Raw genomic sequence first — 18,256 nt, forward strand, 5'->3', positions numbered from 1 at the left:
TCTTCTTCTTCTTCTTCTTCTTTCTTCTCCTTCTTCATCCCCCTCCTCCTCCTCCTCCCCTCCCCTCCTCCCCCTTCTCCTCCTCCTCCTCCTCCTCCTCGTCCTCCTCCTCCCCTTCTCCTCCTCCTCCTCCTTCTTCTTCTTCTTCTTTCTTCTTCTTCTTCTTCCCCCTCCTCCTCCTCCTCCCCTCCCCTCCTCCTCTTTCTCCTCCTCCTCCCCTCCCCTTCTCCTCCTCCCCTCCCCTCCTCCTTCTCCTCCTCCTCCTCCTCCTTCTTCTTCTTCTTCTTCTTTCTTCTTCTTCTTCTTCCCCCTCCTCCTCCTCCTCCCCTCCCCTCCCCTCCCCTCCTCCTCCTCCTCCTCCTCCTCCCCCGCCGCGGAAGGGGCGCGCAGGATGCGCGGAGCTTTCCCGGGGCTCTGCCTGGCGCTGCTGGCGGCGGAGCGCGGAGCGCGTAAGTGAGCGCGCAGGATGCGCGGGGAGGGGGGGGGGACTGCGCGGGGCTGCGCACACGCAGAGGGGGGGCAGCCTCCCCCCCCACCCCCATTTTGCAGCCACCCAGGGCAAACCCGAGCCATTTTCTTTTTTTTCAGTTGAAAAATTGAATTTTTTTTAATTTTTTTTTTTTTATTTTTAAATTTACTTGGAGCATGAGCCCTTGTCCGAGCGCTTTTTATCAGAGCCCTTCCTCAGGCCGGGCCCCTCGGCGGCGATGGCTGTGCCACAGCTGACAAGCCACCGAAAGCCGGCAACTGGAGATAAGACGGGGACAAGGGCTGCGAACCCCCTCGGCGACTGGGACTTGAATTTGGGGCGGGTTGTGGGTAGCCCCTTTCAGTTGCTGGGTGCGTGGCCGTGGCATCCCTCAGCACCGCTTCTCTGCCGTTCTCCAGGGCTCTGCGCCATCATCCACTACCTCGTCCACGGCAGCTGGGCTGGTTCGGGCTGACCGTCGCCTGCGTGGTACCCGGCTACGCGGCTCAGCTCCTCAGCATCCTCTGGTTCAGGGCGGACGGCCGTCCGCCCGACTGCTGGCTCCTGGCACTCCACCTCCTGCAGCTGGGCCTCTGGAAGCGGTAAGAGATGTTCCCCACGGTCCATCCAGCCCCCCCTCGCCGGCCCAAGTGCAGTCCCAACCCTGCCAAAACCAAGGTGGACATCCCATCGCGGTGACTTTTGCAGGTACTGGGATGTTTTGCGGATGGCGGCAGAGAAGGGAGCCAGTGCCCGTGCCGGGGAGGTGCTGACCCAGCACGGGGACGTGTGTGTGCTGCGGCTTCTGGAAGCCCTGCTGCAGACCCTGCCTCACCTCCTGCTGCAGGCCTACGTTGTCGTGGCCGTCGACCCAGCGGGCTTCGTCCCCGGTGAGCGCGGAGTTTCCCGGGAAGATGCTGCGAGTTGCAGAGGGGTGATGCGTTCGGGTGGGGGACGCGTGTGCCCACCCGGGGGGGTGCGGGGCAGGCTCTGGATGGAGGAACGCTCTGCAAAGGGGCTGGAAAGCCCCAGCGCAAAGCAGAAGGGAGAAATGTGGCTTGCAGATCTGCTGTGGTCGAACACGGAGGAGTCTCTGAGCTATCCATGGCTTTTCCTGGCCGGTACGGTCATTCCCTGCAGCGTATAGGAGACCTCCGCGGCAGACAGCCCCTTGGTTGAGTTTGAACCCAACACGTCTTCCTAGTGATGGTCCAGCCCTAACCACAGCGCAGTGCTGAGCATTTAGGGTTTGGGGGCTGCTTTGTAGAAAAGGTGAACTTTCAGGTGCGCGAAGGGAGAAGTTGGGGTGTGGAGTCACGGTGTGCGCAAAGTCTCGCTCAAGTCAGTGTCAGTGTCTGGTCCGATCGCAGTGACCAGAGATGGAGCTGCCCTGCCGCTGCAGAGCTCTGCCTGTGGGAGAGAGCGGTCAGAGGAGTTCAGCGGGGAAATACCGAGCGTGCAAAGGAGACCAGATTCAGCAGGAACTGGTTGAAATACTCCAGTCTGCAGGACAGCGGGGTGTCTGGCTTGTAACGGGGTGCCGTGCTTGTATCGGGGTGCCGCGCTACCAACGGCTCCTTAACATTGAGATACGGTCCTACAATGCCGTTGGGCATCCTTCAGAGTGCCTGACTGGCCCTGGCCCCGTGCAGGTGTCAGCGCGGGGCTGTCCCTGCTCTCCTTTGCCTGGGCTTTGGTTTCCTACAGCTGCTTCTCCTGCCTGATGAAACCCGGTCACCTCTTCCCACCGGCCGCGGCCATCCTCTGCCTGCTGCTCTGGAGGACGGGGATGCTGGGGACCAGGGTCTTGGCCCTGGTGCTCTTTGCCAGGCTGTATTCCTTCTGGGTTTTTGCTGTGGCAGGTAAGACCTTGTGATCATCTTCCCCATGTCCCGTCCCGCTGTCAGTCACGGGGATGCTCCTGGTACTGGAGCGCTTTGCAGCCTCCCCCAGGAACGGCTTTGCCCTTTCAGTCCCTTCCCCTTGCAGGTATCCACTGGTTGCTCATGGCCTTCTGGCTGGTGGCCCAGCAGACGGATATCGTGGCCCAGCCCTGCCGCTGGAGGCTGTTCAATTGCCTGGTGGGAGCCGTGTACATCTTCTGCTACGTTAATGTCCGGCCCGGTCCCTCCAAGAACAGGATGGCTGCGTTTTATGCCGTAAGTACCCGGGATATTCGGTATTCCACATGGGTGCAGCTGCTGGGGAGAAGCAATAGCTTCAGACTCTCCTTTCTCATCTCTCATATCACCACTTGATAAAAATCCAGCATTTCCCATGTCCTGACAAAGCTACGTGGTCACCAAGGTGGATGCAGCTTCTGCGCTGGCTTTGGTTTCTCAGCAGCAGCCATACAATGTCTCAATAACACCAGAGCGGCCGTGCTGCTCTGCCGGAGTTATTTTTCATGGTAAAAAAAGGTCGAGACCTTGCAGTAAGTCCTGTTCAGCAACCCTTATGTTTTAAGTGATAAGTTAGGTGCAAAATAAATCACCAAAATCTAGAAACTGGGTATTTTCTGTCATCGGAAGCGCGTCTAAAGCCATCAGAAGGATAAAAGTGACAACTCTTTTCCTTCTGCTCTGCAGATAATGCTGATGGAAAACACCCTCCTGCTGCTGCTGGCCACCCGGTTCCTGCAGGCAGAGCTGAGGAACAGCCTGTGCATGACCGCGGCCATCATGTCAGGGTCTGTAATAGGTAAGATCTGCTTGTTTTTAGAGCCTGGATTGCATGTTTCAAGAGTAGCTTGAGTAAATGAACATTATGGGTTATTTTAGTTGCATCAGACTGTTTGCTGTATTTCTTCCAGCTTAAACGTCTGAATGTATTTGATAATACGTGAATCCACCTTGAGTTTCATTTCTTCATCGTTTCTTAAAGCCCATCCCTGAAGAGGGAGGCTTGCAGAAATGATCAAGGTGTCACCAAATGGCTCAGGTACTGCTGCCAAATACAATATTTTGAAGCACATCTGTGTTTTCTTGGTGCTTGGTGATCAGTGCAGGCAGTGGTATGACACAGGGGATCACTGCAGGGAAACATTTTCATTTGAGCATATACCGATGATTTATGAAGGTGGCTTGTGACTGATGAGCCATCACTGGGTACGTTTTGGAAACACGCTGGTGCGGGACCATGCAGAACTACAGCAGCTTTCTCCCACCCTGTTTTCTTTCAAAGACCGGGGCTGCTTTTGTAAATGGAAATGCTTTTTGGGTCCATGGGGAGGACTTTTTGGTACGTGATGGGAGAAGGTACTCCATACCTTGCCCATACCCTGCCCGTAAAGCAGGCAGCAGCTCTGGCCAGCCGGTGCATTTAATTCCCTAAAGCTTTAACGCACAACTCACTCAGCTGAAGGAGGGGAGAGGTTGTACGATGCTTGAAAACAGCCCTTCGGCACCTCTGTTTGCAAAACCGGCACCGGGCGAGGATGGGAGTTGCTGTTTGCTGCGTGAGGTCCCCACCAGGCTCAGGTTTTCCCGGCGGGATGAGGGCAGAGGGAAGCTGTACCGCCGGCATGCTGGGCTTTGTGCGTCTGCCCAGACCGGCTGCACGCACATCAACCGTGTTCGAGAAAGGACACGTTTGGGCTTGGAAAAGCAGCAATTTTGCTGGCCTTGAACGAGTTTAGGATAGAAGTAGGAAGGTTAGAGGACAGGGATGCTGCAAGATGGGAAGGATTCCTGCATCACACACCTCCTCCCTGCCCTGTGCCCTGTCTGCTGGTGCTCAGAGGCTGCCTCGCTGTGCACCTATCAGCCTGCAAATCAATCTAGATTAAATTCGATCTTGAAAGTGTGCTCAGCACTCCCTTTCCCGAAAGCTGCTCGAGTGGGATTCTTGCATCCCTAAAAATGCTTGAAAGACCAGCTGCTCAGACACCTGATGCCCAGCAGCATCTCTGCAAAGGGTCTGTTGATCTGGAGGTGGCAGCGAGGTCTGGTCTCTGCTCCACACCTCACAAAAACACTGCTGGACCTCGTCCCTTGACACCTTTCTGCTCTTTTCAGGTGCCGCAGCTCTGGTGGTTTATTACAGCCTGCTCCATCCCAAGTCCGCAGAGATCTGGCAGGGCTTCGTGGAGACAACCTGCAGTGCTGCGGCTGCCGGTGATGACGAGGTTGCTGGAGACAGCTCCCAAGCAGGGCAGAGTTTGGGAATTTTGGGAGATGGAGAGTCCTTGGCAGGGGAAGGGACCACAGCAGATCTCAAAAATGAGAACAGCTCATCGCTCCTGCAATTCAGAGGGTGTTTGGAGGACAGCTGGACAAACCATCACCACTGGCTGCTGGTAAAGCTGGCCTTGAAGACAGGAGATATGTCCAAGATCAATGCAGCTTTTGGAGATGGTGGCGCGGGAGAGGTTTACCCCGGAGGATGGGTGATGGGGAAACCTGCCAGCGTTGAGCCTGGGGCAAATCTTTCCCTCCCCGCAAGGGAAATCGGTCCTCAGGGTGTTGAATCGGGTCTGACTGATGAGAAATTGCAGGCAGCGGGGAACGGAGGAGACAGCAAACCCAGCGCCGGCGCTGCGAGAATGGCACGGGAGGACGGAGCAGGGCAGGAGCCTGGTTTTCACCTGGCCGTATCCTTTCCCAGCAGCTTCTCCCAGGATCTGGCCGAGGGCTCCTCTGTGTATTTCAGCGCGAGCACGGGAGGAATCGCCTCTCCCGGCGTGGGGACCGCCACCTCTACGTGCATGGCCCTGGTGCAAAGGGATGGCGAAGCCCAGCCTTCCCCAGGCTGCCAGGGAGGAGGAGGAGGAGGAGGGGATTCATCCCTCGAGATGGCGAGCATCAGCCCAATCCTGGGCGCTTGTGCCCACAAGCATCTGCAAAGCAGCTCTTCCCTCAGCGGCGTGAGCGGCTGCGGGGTGGCAGGTCCCCCCAAAAAGGGCCCGGAGCCCCTGGGACCAGAGGGTGGCTTCACGGGGTGGCATTGCCTTTGGGACACCAACCCTTGTGGCACACAGGGGACCGTCGTGAGGAGCAAGCTGAGGCCACCGTGCTTCACCTCCACACCCAAGGCTGACCCTAGGTGCCCACAGCAAGGACTGGGGGAGCTGGGAGAGGGGACAGACCCGTCTGGGTTGCTGGAGTGACCCTGTAAATTGCTGCACTGTCACCTCGGGTCAGCACTGGGGTGGCTGTCTCGTTGATAGGGTACGGCAGGAGGTGGTGGGATGTTAATGCTGGCCGTGAAGACTGTCCCCATGGTGCCCCTGCCGCCAGGCAGATGTGGTCCTCCATCGCTAGGACATCACCGTCCCTCCCACTGCATCTTCTACTCACAGTTTCGGAGAGCTTCAAAGGTCTTAAAAAGCCTTAAAAGTCCAGGTTTAGGTATTTAAACTTATTTATGTAACAGTCCTGCTAGGCAGCTGGAGCATACTGCCTTTGATATATTTGTGACAACGTCTTGAAGCGTGTCCTCTAACAAGTGCCTATACAAGCTGCTGGCCTGTCCCAGCGTGGAGATCTGGCTGCTGTCTCCAGGGGCTGGCCAAAGCAGGAGCCTTCTCAGGACAAATAAGTGCCTCAACCAGAAAAATAATGAGTTTTACTCTCAGATGCCCTTCCTTCTGGGCAGAGTAAGCCCTAAAGTAAGGCTCAGCAGCGCTTCATTTATTTTTCCCCCACCAGGTTCATCTTGAGAGCTTTACCAACTCCATTTGCTGGGACCACATAGGAGCCCAGACCCTCCTCATACTGCAGATCACAACCTCAGGACCCTGAATTGTAGACAAAAGCCATGACGTCCTGCTTGCTTGCCCACCATCCCGCTTCCTCAGGTGGCCTTTTCTGCCCAGCCTCTTCCTTGCCCCCTTCCACCCAGCTGCAGATAATCCAGGTCTGTCTGGCTGCTCCCTCCTAAATTAAGCCTCAAGCCAAATCTCAAAACAGATCTGCATACTCCCGCCACCATAAAATCCCCACTGCAGGCAGGATTTATTTATATCGGGAACTAAAAGCCTCGATACAGTGGCCTCAGAAATAGCTAATGCTTCCAGCCGACATGGGTTTGTGCCCAGGACGTGGCTTGACGTGTTGATTGAGGTCTGGTCAGCTGGCTTCACCAGTGAACTCATGGGTGCCAGCTGGTGCACATCTGGCCGTGTCCTCCAGCTGTTGTCCTGCTGCGGGCAGGACTCTGGTGTTGCCATGGGGCAGGAAAGGCAGCAGGAAGGACAGGCATGCCATGAATTATTAAAAAAAGCTTCCACGTAGCATTGGCTGCTCAGGATTGACCCAGCCAGACGATTCTTCAAGCTGATCTGGGCAGTGAAAACCCAATTGGTGCTGGTTTCGGTGTGAAGCCGCTTTTCCAACGCGGTGAAAGCTCCGTGTGTCCGTTGGGAGCCAGCACCGCCGTGCTGTGGCTGCGCTCTGCAGGGGGGAAGCAGACGCAGCGGCTTTTCCAGAGTCCTCCTCACTATGTGCATCACGCAGAAGGCAGCAGAGCTGCTGTGGCATTATGGAAATTTTTATCTAGTTTGGTTTGCTACCTTTGATAATATATAATGACGCTTTAAAAAACAAACCAGCCTTTGCCGTGTCTGTGTCTCGTGTTCGGGGCGCACGTAAGCGTGGAGAGGTCCTCTGGACCTTGCTGTAGGGGATGTTGGACCTTGCTCTCCTGCTGCTTTGCAAGCGATCTGCTGCACAGCTTCCTGGCTGGATGTGACATCCCCTCACCTTTGCAACTCCATTTTCCTGTTTTCTTAGATTTTTTTACCCATTCCGGTTCTACCCGCCCCCCGTCAAGCTGTTTGTTTAATAGAGCAGGGTTTTTCCCTTTCTCCCACTGAGGGTGTGCAAAGAAAGGACACAGATATGAACGGGCACGGGACTCCACGTCCCCTCCTTTCTCTCTTCCCCACACTTTGCTCCTGCAGCCCCAGGACAAGTTGCCTGTCGGGATTTTCAGTGGGAGAATGAAAAAGGGACCTGGGTGGGCACTCGGATGCGGCATGCAGATAGTATGTGCCGTAATCATTTGCATTGACTCCAAAAATCAAATGCTTCGTAGGTGAAGTGATGGCTACGCAAATTATGGGCTGCCCTCAAACCTGGGCTGATTATCACAAGGCAAGATTGGGCAGGAAAAGCAAATGCATTGAGAGTTTGCTGTTCTGTGCTGGTCCAGGGCCTTGAGACACAGAAGGATTTACACCACCTTTGCTGCACTTGTGAGAGATTTAAGTGTTTTTCACCCAATAAATACAGGATTGCTGCTGTTAACAGCAGACTATAGGCTTTGTGCTAACTACACTTGGGCTTCCCAAGGTCTGTCTTGAACAGCCATGGGTCTGGTTTAGCTGTAACTGAAAAAATTGGTGAGCATCACGAAATGGTTGGGAGGGCTATATCCTACAGCTTAATGCTAGCTCTGTGGTGGCATGGGCTAACCGTACACGGTAAAGCTCTGACAGCACTGAGCAGCCCTCGTGAAACTATCCCATGGACAAGTCAGAAAAGAAAATATGACCAAACAGATGATTTTAAGAAAGCAGAGAATCCTTTTGGGCACAGGAGTCAGGCGTACCCGAGGACTTTGATTTCTCAGAGCACATCCACGATGCACAGAGGGCCTGGAGGTGCACCGTGTGCTGACACGTCTGACCCCGGAGGAGGTGGATGTGGAAATCCCAGATGGATCGAGGAGTGACGAAGGGGGGGGGGACGCTGGGGACAGCACCGGAGGGGGCATGATGGCTGGGGTACGGATGGGGGGTGTAGGTGTGGGGGTGGTGTTCCCATGGCTTTGCTCCCTGATGATGGGAGATGGTCACTGGTGAGATCCCGCCGTGTTCCCCCCCCTCACCTTCTCCTTGGGAGCAATGTGAAATCAGGTGAAATAATGTGGATTATCTGTCCTTAAAGACTTCCAGCCTGCATGAGAGCCCTGTCGCACCCAGGGTCCAAGTCCTACATGCTGGGTACAATCCCAGTGCTGAACCACAGGTCTCCACCTATAATTTACATTTAGTTAAATCTTAAAGCCCTCTTTGGAGCAGGAGAACTGTCCAAATGCAAATCACAGCTCCAGATACCCCTCCTTACCCTTCCCATCTCTGCGGGGCAGGGGAACTCAAGATGCCCCAATGACCTGGTGCACATCCAGATTTTTCCCCAACACCGCCAGACCGAAGAAGTCGTGCTGGGGACATGTTTCTCCCCATGGCTCCCTGTTCCTCAGCCACCAGAGGGAGATGCTGCTCAAGGCCACAAAAGCGGACGCCTTGTTCCAGACGCTGCCCGGGTTATGGGAGGAGAGGGATGTGCAGGATTGATGCTGCTGTGGCATCGCAAGATGGGAGCGAAGTGGGGGGCTCTGGGGTGCTGGAGGTGGCCGATAAGGTGCACAGCAAGTGCCTGGAGGAATGTGACCGTGGTTGCAGGAGGCTCCTTCCACCTCCCCAGGCATCACCTGGCCACGGGGAAAGTTTGGAAGGCCCTGCCAGGTTCTCGCCAAGGTAGCATTCAGGCACGGGAAGGGTGATATCCATCTGCAAATATCCCATGGTGAATTAAGGTCCAAAGGCACGTGTGCGAGGGGAGCTGCCACCGACTGCGTTGGATGCGGTATGGGAACCTGCTGGTTTGGTAGAACTGCCTCCAGCCATCACCACCACGGTGCTGAGTCCCGATATTCGGCAGTGCACCACGTGCGCCTGGGCAGGTGACGGGGTTACTCCCCGCTCTGGTTTGTCTTCTTATCAACCCGCAGAGCGCAGAGATCCCACAAAGCCCAGGTCCTTGCTCTCCACGGAGCGACGCGGTCCTGGGCCGGTCCCAACTCAGGGCGTGAAGCTGCACGAGAAACTGCAGCTGAGGAAAAGCGTGGCAGAGGGGCGACGAACCAACCGCTCGGGGGAACCAGCTGATGTTTCCTTCGAGTGTTCCAAATGCTTGAGGAGACCCAGCCAGACCCTCTGCTCCTTCTTCAGCATTTCCCATCAAGTTCTTTTGGGATGAGATATGTTATCCTGAGCTAGACCTTAGGATCTGCCCAGCCTTGGGGGATGCTCATCACCAACATTTGGGCTTCAGCCACCCACAGAAGGTCTGGAGTGGGGAATGTCTCCATCCCACCGCACCTGGCCAGATCATCTTGCCCTCTTGTCCTACCCTGGAATGGAAGATTTCTGCTCATTTGCCTCCTCTGAACATTTTTGTTCGCTCTGGTTTTTTAAGGAAACCCTCTCCAGCACTTTAGAGAGGCGGAGGCTCGTGCCCCAGCCCAGGAGAGCTCAGTGCCGCTGACATGGAGAAGAGCCCTCGCGGGCTGCGAAAGGGCAGCGAGGGAGCAGAGAGCAGGAATCGACGGTGAATTTTGACAACGCAGGGAGTGACCCGCAGGCTCCCGAGGAGAACAGGCTGTGCCGCTCACCGGCGATCTAGAAAAAGGAGCGAACAGGCAAGAACAGAGGCTATGTCCCTAATAAATTAAACAATACCTGGGCGAGCGCCTGGGCTTGGGGACGTGGCTGTCCAGCCCGCTGGCACCGTCCCCTTGGCTTGTTTTTAATGGGTCACTCTCGTCCTTCTGGCAAGGTGAAATAAAATAAAGTGGGTTAGAAAGGTACCGGCAGGGCACGAGGGTTGGCAGCAGCCCTGCCCCAGCCCTGCTGGGATCTTGCCTTCCAGCAGCACCGTTTTCCGCCTCCCTCTGCAGCCCGATTTCTGAGCGCTGCCCGCGGGTGCCAGGTTTTAGGGTCGGTTTTGCTCGACACACGGTGAAAAACATTCTCTCCAGCTCTGAGATGATGTAACGCCCCCCGAACTAACCCCGGAAAGATTTATCTGAAAAAACATCTTTTCACTTCCAAAAATATTGAAACGCAATACTCGGACATTACAGAAAATGTAAGTATTTGCCCTGGGGTGGTTGTTATTTGCTTGTTTTTTTCCAAGCGGAAGCTTTGGACATTTTTTCCCCGTAATTAAACAGTTTTGATTTGTCTCAAATCCCTTTTTGGTGTCTTTACTGTTCCTGTAAATGCCTTGGCCCAGGCTGCATCTCCGTGCCCATCGCTCTAAGGCTAAACAATAACACGGAGGGGGGGTTTGCGGAGGGTAAACACGGCTAATCAGGACTTGCCTAATACGGACGGCTGCTTAATGAGAACCCAGGGACTGTGCTTCCTGTGCTGGATTTGGCTGGAGGAAAACGCTTTGTGCTCTCAACACCAGGTTTGAGACGGCTCAGTTCCCTCGAACGCGCTGGAGCGGCTTTTCTTCCCTCCCGTGAATCCTCCCCCACGGCCACGGGACGGGATCCGTGGCCGCGAGGGATCCAGGGATGCTGGAGGAGCCGGGCCAGATCCTGCAAGTTAAAGGCTCCAGCGCTTGTTTTGCTTGAAGGGAGACCTTTAAAACACAAGCCCTGTTCGTGCTACGCTTTTTCGAAGCGAAGCCGCCAAAGGGCCCTGCCCGCTTCCACTTAACGTCGTTCAGGCTCCCGGGGAGCTTTTGGGGGGCTTTTTTAGGGACTGGCTTCAATAAATAACAGCGAACGTGCCACCGCTCTGCCTCAGAGACTCGGCCGAACCATCTCTCCGTCCACACCGCACGGCGTTTGGCGGCCGCTACACCCCGGCTCCAGCCGGGATTTGGGTTTGGGAAGGAGGTGGGACGGGGAGGGCACCCCACGCCTCTGGCCTCTCCCCGTTGATGGGGAGGGAGATTTGGGGTTCAGCGCGGGGACTGTGGGCTTCGGGGGGGGGGAGCAGAGGCAGGCTGGTGTCAGGGTGCGCGCGGGGAGGTGGGTGCTGGGCCACGGATGGGCGACGGGCGCAGCCACGGCTGGGTCTGCGTGGAGGGGTGGGTGCAGGTGGGGGTGGGCGTCCAGATGTGAAGGTAGGTGGGTGCAGATGTGGGTGTGTATCCAGACACACACGGTGGGTGGGTGCACATGCGGGTGGGTGCCCAGACATGCACGGTAGGTGGGCGCAGATGTGGGTGGGAGTCTGGGAACACATGCTAGGTGAGTGCAGGCGTGAGTGGGTGCCCAGACATGGATGGTAGGTGGGTGCCCACGTGGGTGGGTGCCCAGACATGGACGGTAGGTGGGTGCCCACGTGGGTGGGTGCCCAGACATGGATGGTAGGTGGGTGCCCACGTGGGTGGGTGCCCAGACATGGATGGTAGGTGGGTGCCCACGTGGGTGGGTGCCCAGACATGGAAGGTAGGTGGGCGCAGATGTGGGTGGGAGTCTGGGAACACACGGTAGGTGGGTGCAGACGTGGGTGGGTGCCCAGACACACACTCTAGGTGGGTGCTGATGCGGGTGGGTGCCCAGACATGGACAGTAGGTGGGCGCAGATGTGGGTGGGAGTCTGGGAACACACGGTAGGTGGGTGCAGATGTGGGTGGGTGCCTGGACACACATGGTAGGTGGGTGCAGATGTGGGTGGGTGCCCGGACACACACTCTAGGCGGGTGCCGACGCGGGTGGGTGCCCGGACACACACTCTGGGCGGGTGCCGACGCGGGTGGGTGCCCGGACACACACTCTGGGCGGGTGCCGCCGCGGGCGCCCAGCCACGCCGAAAAGGTGGGTGCCGCCGCGGCTGCGTGCGGACGGGAGGCGGCCGCCGCCCCCGGTGGGCGCCCCCCCCGCCAGCCGCGGAGAGCCGGGGCGCGCGTGGGGCGGCGGCGGCGGCCCGGGGAGGGGCGGGACCGGGGCGGGGACCGGGGCCGGGGGCGGGGCCGGGGGCGGTTCGCGGCGCCTGCGCGGGGCGGTCGCGGTTTTTTCTCGGCGAAGTTGCGCGGGGGGCCCGGGGAAGTTTGCGGCGCGGCGGGGCGGCGGCTCCCGCTCCGCACCCCGCTCCGCACCCCCGCTCCCGGCGCGGCCATGGCCTTCCGCCGGCGGGCCAAGAGCCACCCGCTCTTCAGCCAGGAGTTCCTCATCCACAACCACGCCGACATCGGCTTCTGCCTGGTGCTCAGCGTCCTCATCGCCCTCATGTTCGAGGTGAGAGTGTGCGTGTCTGTCTGCGTGTCCCCTCCGTGTGTGTCCCCCCCACCCCACCCGGGACCGGCTCGCTCTGTGTGTGTGTGTGTCCCTCCCGTGTACACCGCCGCTGTGGACGGGGCATCCCGGGTGCCCCCCTCTTTGCTTCAAGGGGTTCCCCCCCCCCACCCCCCCACCCCCGGCACTGTCTCTGCTCAGGGTGCTGCACCCCAGCGAGGTGACCCCATCCCTCTTGGGGAGGGGGCTCTGGGATGCGGGACACCCCCCCCCCCCTCCATCTGGGGGTGCAGAGTGCCACCCCATTCATTCCCCATCTCCTACCAGCCGAGAGGTGTCTTCGCCCCAAAAATCCCAGTAGGCACCCAACCCGGCGCTGGGTTTTGGGGGGGGTGGCACATCCTTCTGTCACCCCCAGCCCTGCCCGGGGGTCCCCAGCTGCAGAAGGGGGAACCCCCTTCTCCCGAAAACCCACCGCTGCTCCTGCCCTGCGCCGCTTCCCGAGCACGGAGGGGTACATCGGCCACAAGCAGGGAAAAGTCAAGCCCTCACTGATATTTCCAGTTATTGGAAAAGTTGGGGGGGGGGGTATTTTTTTGCCTTTTTTTTTTTATAACGTTAGCCCTTTTCCAGTTGTTTTCTCCGCAGCCCGCTGACCCCGCGCCGTGGGACGAGCACCGGGAGCTCCTGGGCCTCGTGCAGACGCCAGCAGCTCCCCGGCTTTTCCCCATCCCGGCCATCCCGCTCTGCCACGGGCCGTGAGAAGGCATCCCCGGCTTCTCCGTGGAAAACCTTCGCCCGGCCGGGGTGACCGGAGCCCCCCGGGAAGGCCGCTGCCCCGCCGCCGCCCCAGCGCCATACGGAGCCATGCCGGGAATGCCGCGTTCCCCCTGCTCCCTCTCCTTCCCTCCCAGCTTGCTTTTTCCTCTCCTCTTTCGGGGAGGAGACAAGGGAGGGCTGGAGGCCACCGCCGTGCAGCTTCGCTCAGCTCTGGGCACCCAACGCGGAGGCACCTCGGGTGGCTGCGAGCTGTGGTCAGCAGCTCAGCCGGATCGGACCCCCCCCAAACTCCCGCCCGCTTCCCCCGCACAAACCCTCCCCTTCAGCGCAGTGCCACGTTTCAAAGCAAATCCGGACGGGAAAGGGGTGGCCGGGGGGCCTGGTGGAGGAGGAAAGGCTCCTTCTGTAGCAAATCGCAAGAAGAGGAAATCCATTTCCTTAATACCCTCCCGGTGGCAGCCCCCTTCTTTTTTCTCTATCCCCCCCCCCTTTTTTTTTTCTGCAAATGCATTGAATGAGCGAGTCGCTTCCAGTACACAAAACCCTTTTGATGTGCTTGCGCATATATATATTTATTTAAGGGTCAGAGGGGTTTCAAATCTAACCCAAGAGGGCCAGCTGTATTCCAAAACCACATGCAAATGCTGCAAAGTTTCGTAGTTGTACTTTAAAAAAAAAAAAAAAAAGTCACTGCGGTTGCATCTCTGTCAGGGTTTCTCCCCACAGCTGGTTTTTTTCGGGGTGCTGGTGCCTGCGGTTGCATGCTGGGAACCCCGTCCCAGAGAGGTGGTACCCGGGCTCGTTGCTGCGAGGGCTTTTGGTTGACACGATGCTCCGAGGGCGGTTTTGGAATGCGATGCGATGAACCCCCCCTGCCCCGTGGAGGTGGCAGCAGGGCGGGTTTTGTGATGTTTCTGATTTTTTTTTTTTTTTTAATGTTTTTTAATTAAATCTCCCCTGGTTGCTGAGAGGCAGCCGTTTCCTGCTGGTGCCACCGCTCTCCCGGCAGACCTCGGGGGGGACGGTGCTCGCCGTGCCGGGGTGGCTTTCAGTGCTCTTCCCTCTGCGCCGCCGGGCTGCGTCCCTGCTTGGTAGCATGTGCCCTCGTCTTCCCCTCGGCATGGGGTTTAGGACAACTTTTTTGGTCCTTGTGGTTATTTATTTTATTTTATTTTATTTATTCCTTCTGCTTTCTTTTCACCTGGAGGAGAAATCGGGCTCTGCTCTTCCCCAGCCCTCCAAACCATCCATTCCCATTTGCACCACCTCTACAGCGAGTTTTGGTGGCAGCTCAGGTATTTCTACCTTGCGACACCTTTTCAGCACCTCCTCTGCGACGGTGGGGAGGACATGTCCCCATCCCTTCTCCTCCTCCTCCTCCCTGCCCTGCTTCCCAGCTTCCCACCCCACTGCCGGGCTCCCATCTTCCCTGATGCCGGTGGCCACGGCTGAGCCCCAGCGGAAACATCCGAATCCTACTCACAATAGGCCGTTTCCTGCAGGGGAGGTTTCTTTGCGGAGGCACAAACGGGATTTTTAACCTTTTCCCAGGCGGTCCCTGGGAGTTGAGTGCTTGCTCGCTCCTGCACCCTGCTCGCGGTGATGCTCGAGGGCTGCCATGGGTCTCCCCGTCCCCAAGCGCGGTGCGAGGTAAGCCTTGAGCATCCTTCTGGGCGCGCAACTTCTTCCCTATCCGAACGGATCAATGGGCTCCACCAGCTCTGTAATTTCTCCGCGGCAGGGAGAAGGTACCACTCGCGATGGAAATACCGTTTGCATCTCACTTGATGCCCGGCTTCGCTGCCGGCTGCGTCGCTAGTGCCATCCTGGCTCCAGGGAGGGGATTTGAGGACACAGAGCGTGGCACGAGGCTGCTGGGCCGTGTTACGGGTGTGTTGGACTTGATTATTCGAGTGTTGTGCACGTTTTAGATCATTGTGGTATTGCTTAGGGAGGGAAGCCCAGGGCTTGGAGGGGGCCCCCCCAAAAGGAGGCATCCTGAGCTGGGCACTGTGGGGATTTCTGTCTTCCTGGCCAGCCCTAAGCCTTCAGGGTGTGAAAACACACCCGGTGCACATCTGCGTGGTGCCAGGGAGGGATTTTGCTGCGTGTGCGTGGCCGCTCCATCCACAAGCGGGCTGGAGCCTGGAAAGAAAAATCTCCCCTTTTTTTTGGTCAAAAACCATTTTAAGTGACTGCGTATAGAAATGCGAAACAGGTGCTCTCCCTCCTTGTGCAGAAATCGCTTTGCATATCTTTTTCCACCCTGCTTTGCAGAAAAATGAAGCCGAGGCCACGCTGGGTTTAACCTGGAGCTGCCCAGTGACCTGTGTCCCATCTGGGACGGCTCCTGTGCGCAGTGTCGGATCGATCAGCCTCCGTGTGGGTTGAGTTTGGGGGAGACCTTGCTGGTTTTGGAGGGGGCTTCTATATTAGGCGGGGGCTGCTGTCATAATCTCTGTAAGATGGGGAAACTGAGGCTCAGTCTTATTTCTCCTTTATGCCCAGAACTGGCTGCCACAAGCTCACGGGCAAAGCAGGGGACAGCTCCTGATGCTTATGCATGCTGTGATGGTAATAAAGTTATAAAACATTATATTGTAAGAGATGCTGTGCCCTTGTTGGGCTTCCCTCTGTGCGCAGAGCCATGGCAGTGAGTCACGGTCTCCCAAACACTGGGTTGTGACACTGTCAAACGAAGGCGGCTGACGAATGAGCTGCTATTTCTAGGCTTCCTGCTAAATATACTTTCCCCTCCCCGGTCCCCTCCGTAGTACTCTGCAAAAATTAAGGCCTTCCCATCGTTAATGAGGGAAAACAAACCGTGTTTCTGCCTCCCCTGGTCTTTGCCAGATGTGGGAACTGAGGCACACGGGCAGCTTGGGGGCTGAATAGCTGGAGGAAGGGGGTGGGGGGAAACAGAATTTAAGTCTGCTTTTAAAAAAGGAATAAACAGGAGGGAGCGTGAGGCGATGATAATAGTGTCATGCTGGGGGACGAGCGTGTCTGTGGGAGCAGAGGGGCTGCGCCGCCCTCAGGGAAGGCTTTTTGTCGAAGCTGGCTGTTTACTTTTAAAGGCTTTGGTCCAAAGTTTGGTCTTTAGTTTACATATAGAGCCTGTGTCAATCCGTACCGTGGATCAACAAGTTTTTCTTTCAATAAACACTCCAGCTGGTGGGCGGGGGGAAAACAACCTAAGTTGTGAGAAAAGCCTTCAGACAGCATTTTATCTTTAATTAGTTTGAGTTGTTTTTCAAGCCCTGGAAATATTTTCCCGGCTCAGACTGCAGAAACTCCCCCAGCCTCCCCTGCCAGAGGTTTGGAGCCGTTTCCTTCCTCCGAAGCTGTTTGAACCCAAGCAGAACTGTGGGGATGGCTGTGTGCCTGGGGGCTCCCGGCTGGGCTGAAGACAGCACGGACTCTGCAAATCCTGCTGGGCTGAGGCTTTCGGGAAGGGAACTGGGTTTCATAGAGTGACCCGGTACCTCTCTGCGAAGGATGCTTAAAAATTATCCCTCGCTTCTGAAAATATTAGGGTTTGAGAGTCGCAGCAGGTAGATTTTGCGAGAGGTGCTGAGCTGCCTGGGTGCGCGTGCTTAGATGCCTTTATTAAAAGCTGCTTGCGTGCCTGCAAAAGCGGAATTGGAATTTTGGTTTGGGCTCTTACAGCGTTTTGTGGCAGGGAAAAAAACCAGCATCTTCTCAAAAGGGTGGGGGGAGCTTTGCTGCTTTGTATTGGGAAGCAAACTCCAGGCCAGCGGGGGTGTGAATTTTCCTGGTCACCGCATTATCAAGGAGTAGATGCATAGTGGTGGATAGTGGATGCATAGTAAATGCATAGTAGTGCTGGGATTGTTTGGCTTTATCCAGTGCCCTGGCATCGAGGACTGCGAGGTGGATGTGCTGATTTGATTTCTAGCTGCATTTCTCCGTGAGAAACAGCCTGTCCAGGTTTCAGCCCGAGCCCTGTCCTGGCTGCTCTGAGCATGGCAGGAAAACTGTGGTCTTGATGAACACGTTGAGTTTTGCCTCTTCGCCATCCAGCTGCCCTTTGGTCCTCGGGTTAGCGTCTGTCATTAACCACCAGAAACCCACTTGCTGCTGAAGATGCTGTTCCCTCTGCTTGGCTGTAGAGAGCCCCCGGGACAACTGCTTCCCAAATTTAGCTGGTTCAGGCACATCCCTCATGCAAGGCAAGATGAGGCTGGGCTGAGGAACATCTCCTTCACCCCCTTGGGCAGTGGTGGGTTGCACAGAGGTGCCGTTAATGTAGGGCAAGGAATGAATGAGGAATATACAGCCTTTCCTATACAGTCACCACTCAGCTTGTCCCATGCAGACAAATCCCTCTCCCACCATATAAAAATCCCTTCCCGAGTCACGGTGATGCTCTGTAGGATTTGGACTTCTGGCTGCCTTGAGAAAAGGCTGGAAATAAGAGGGGAAAACCAAAGCAGCAGGTTGAGGAGGTGGCACCACAGCATAACCAAAAAAATACAATAATACCTGGAGAGGACCGATTCCACCCCTGCCTGCAGCAGTTTTGCGGCAGCTCCAGCTCTGCTCGCTGCCCTGCAAGGCAGGAGCGTGCCTGGTGCTTCCTCTCCCATACCAGCATCTTGTTTCAGAGCAAACAGACAGCGAGCATCTTGTGCCTCTGAATAATCCTCACGTTGCTCTTCCCATTACAAACTTCTCCTTTCTCTGGCCGCCTGCAAAATGCTCGATGCGAGCTCTGAAGTTTCGCCATCCCCGGTGCTCCTCGCTCCTTCCCGAGCCAAGGAAGCCTGGTTTCTGCCTTGCAGGGGAGCTGGAGGTGGCCTTGTTGGAGGTCATCGTTCAAATGTTCCCTGTTTTCCAGGAGGCTTAAGCTGCTCCTCGGTGTTTCTGTCTCTATATGCTATGCAAGGCTGTATAGCAATGGGCGCACCGTGAGTGGTCCCAGTTGACGTGGCAGAGGGGATGCTGTGGAGGTTACGGCTATAGCGTGGGATTTTGGAGCCCGATGTTTGCTTGATGGAGCTC

General features: G+C 56.7%; 2 protein-coding genes and 1 long non-coding RNA gene across 6 annotated transcripts in view; all 3 read left to right on the top strand.

Moving 5' to 3' along the window:
* The first annotated feature begins 354 nt into the window (after positions 1 to 354).
* Positions 355 to 7,024, top strand: XKR5 (XK related 5). Its single transcript, XM_052809980.1, is given in 8 exon segments — positions 355 to 449; positions 889 to 921; positions 924 to 1,071; positions 1,178 to 1,359; positions 2,122 to 2,331; positions 2,459 to 2,628; positions 3,058 to 3,169; positions 4,486 to 7,024. Coding segments are annotated over 8 exon segments (2,004 nt in total). The 5' UTR covers positions 355 to 391; the 3' UTR covers positions 5,577 to 7,024.
* Positions 7,025 to 12,288: 5,264 nt separating this feature from the next.
* TRAM2 (translocation associated membrane protein 2) overlaps positions 12,289 to 18,256 on the top strand; it is a 38,212-nt gene continuing 32,244 nt past the window's right edge. For all 4 annotated transcript variants that reach the window (XR_008238469.1, XR_008238468.1, XR_008238467.1 and 1 more), the window contains exon 1: positions 12,289 to 12,454. Coding sequence is in view for 1 of the 4 variants with exons in the window: in XM_052809483.1 (XP_052665443.1) it covers positions 12,335 to 12,454 (120 nt within the window). In the remaining 3 variants the exon portion in view is untranslated. The remainder of the gene's footprint in view (positions 12,455 to 18,256) is intronic.
* On the top strand, positions 13,499 to 15,121 carry LOC128151811 (uncharacterized). Its single transcript, XR_008238470.1, has 2 exons — positions 13,499 to 14,881; positions 14,973 to 15,121. It is a non-coding gene; the product is annotated as an uncharacterized LOC128151811 (long non-coding RNA).

Source organism: Harpia harpyja, chromosome 15 (genome assembly GCF_026419915.1).
Source record: "Harpia harpyja isolate bHarHar1 chromosome 15, bHarHar1 primary haplotype, whole genome shotgun sequence".
Taxonomy (NCBI): Eukaryota; Metazoa; Chordata; class Aves; order Accipitriformes; family Accipitridae; genus Harpia; species Harpia harpyja.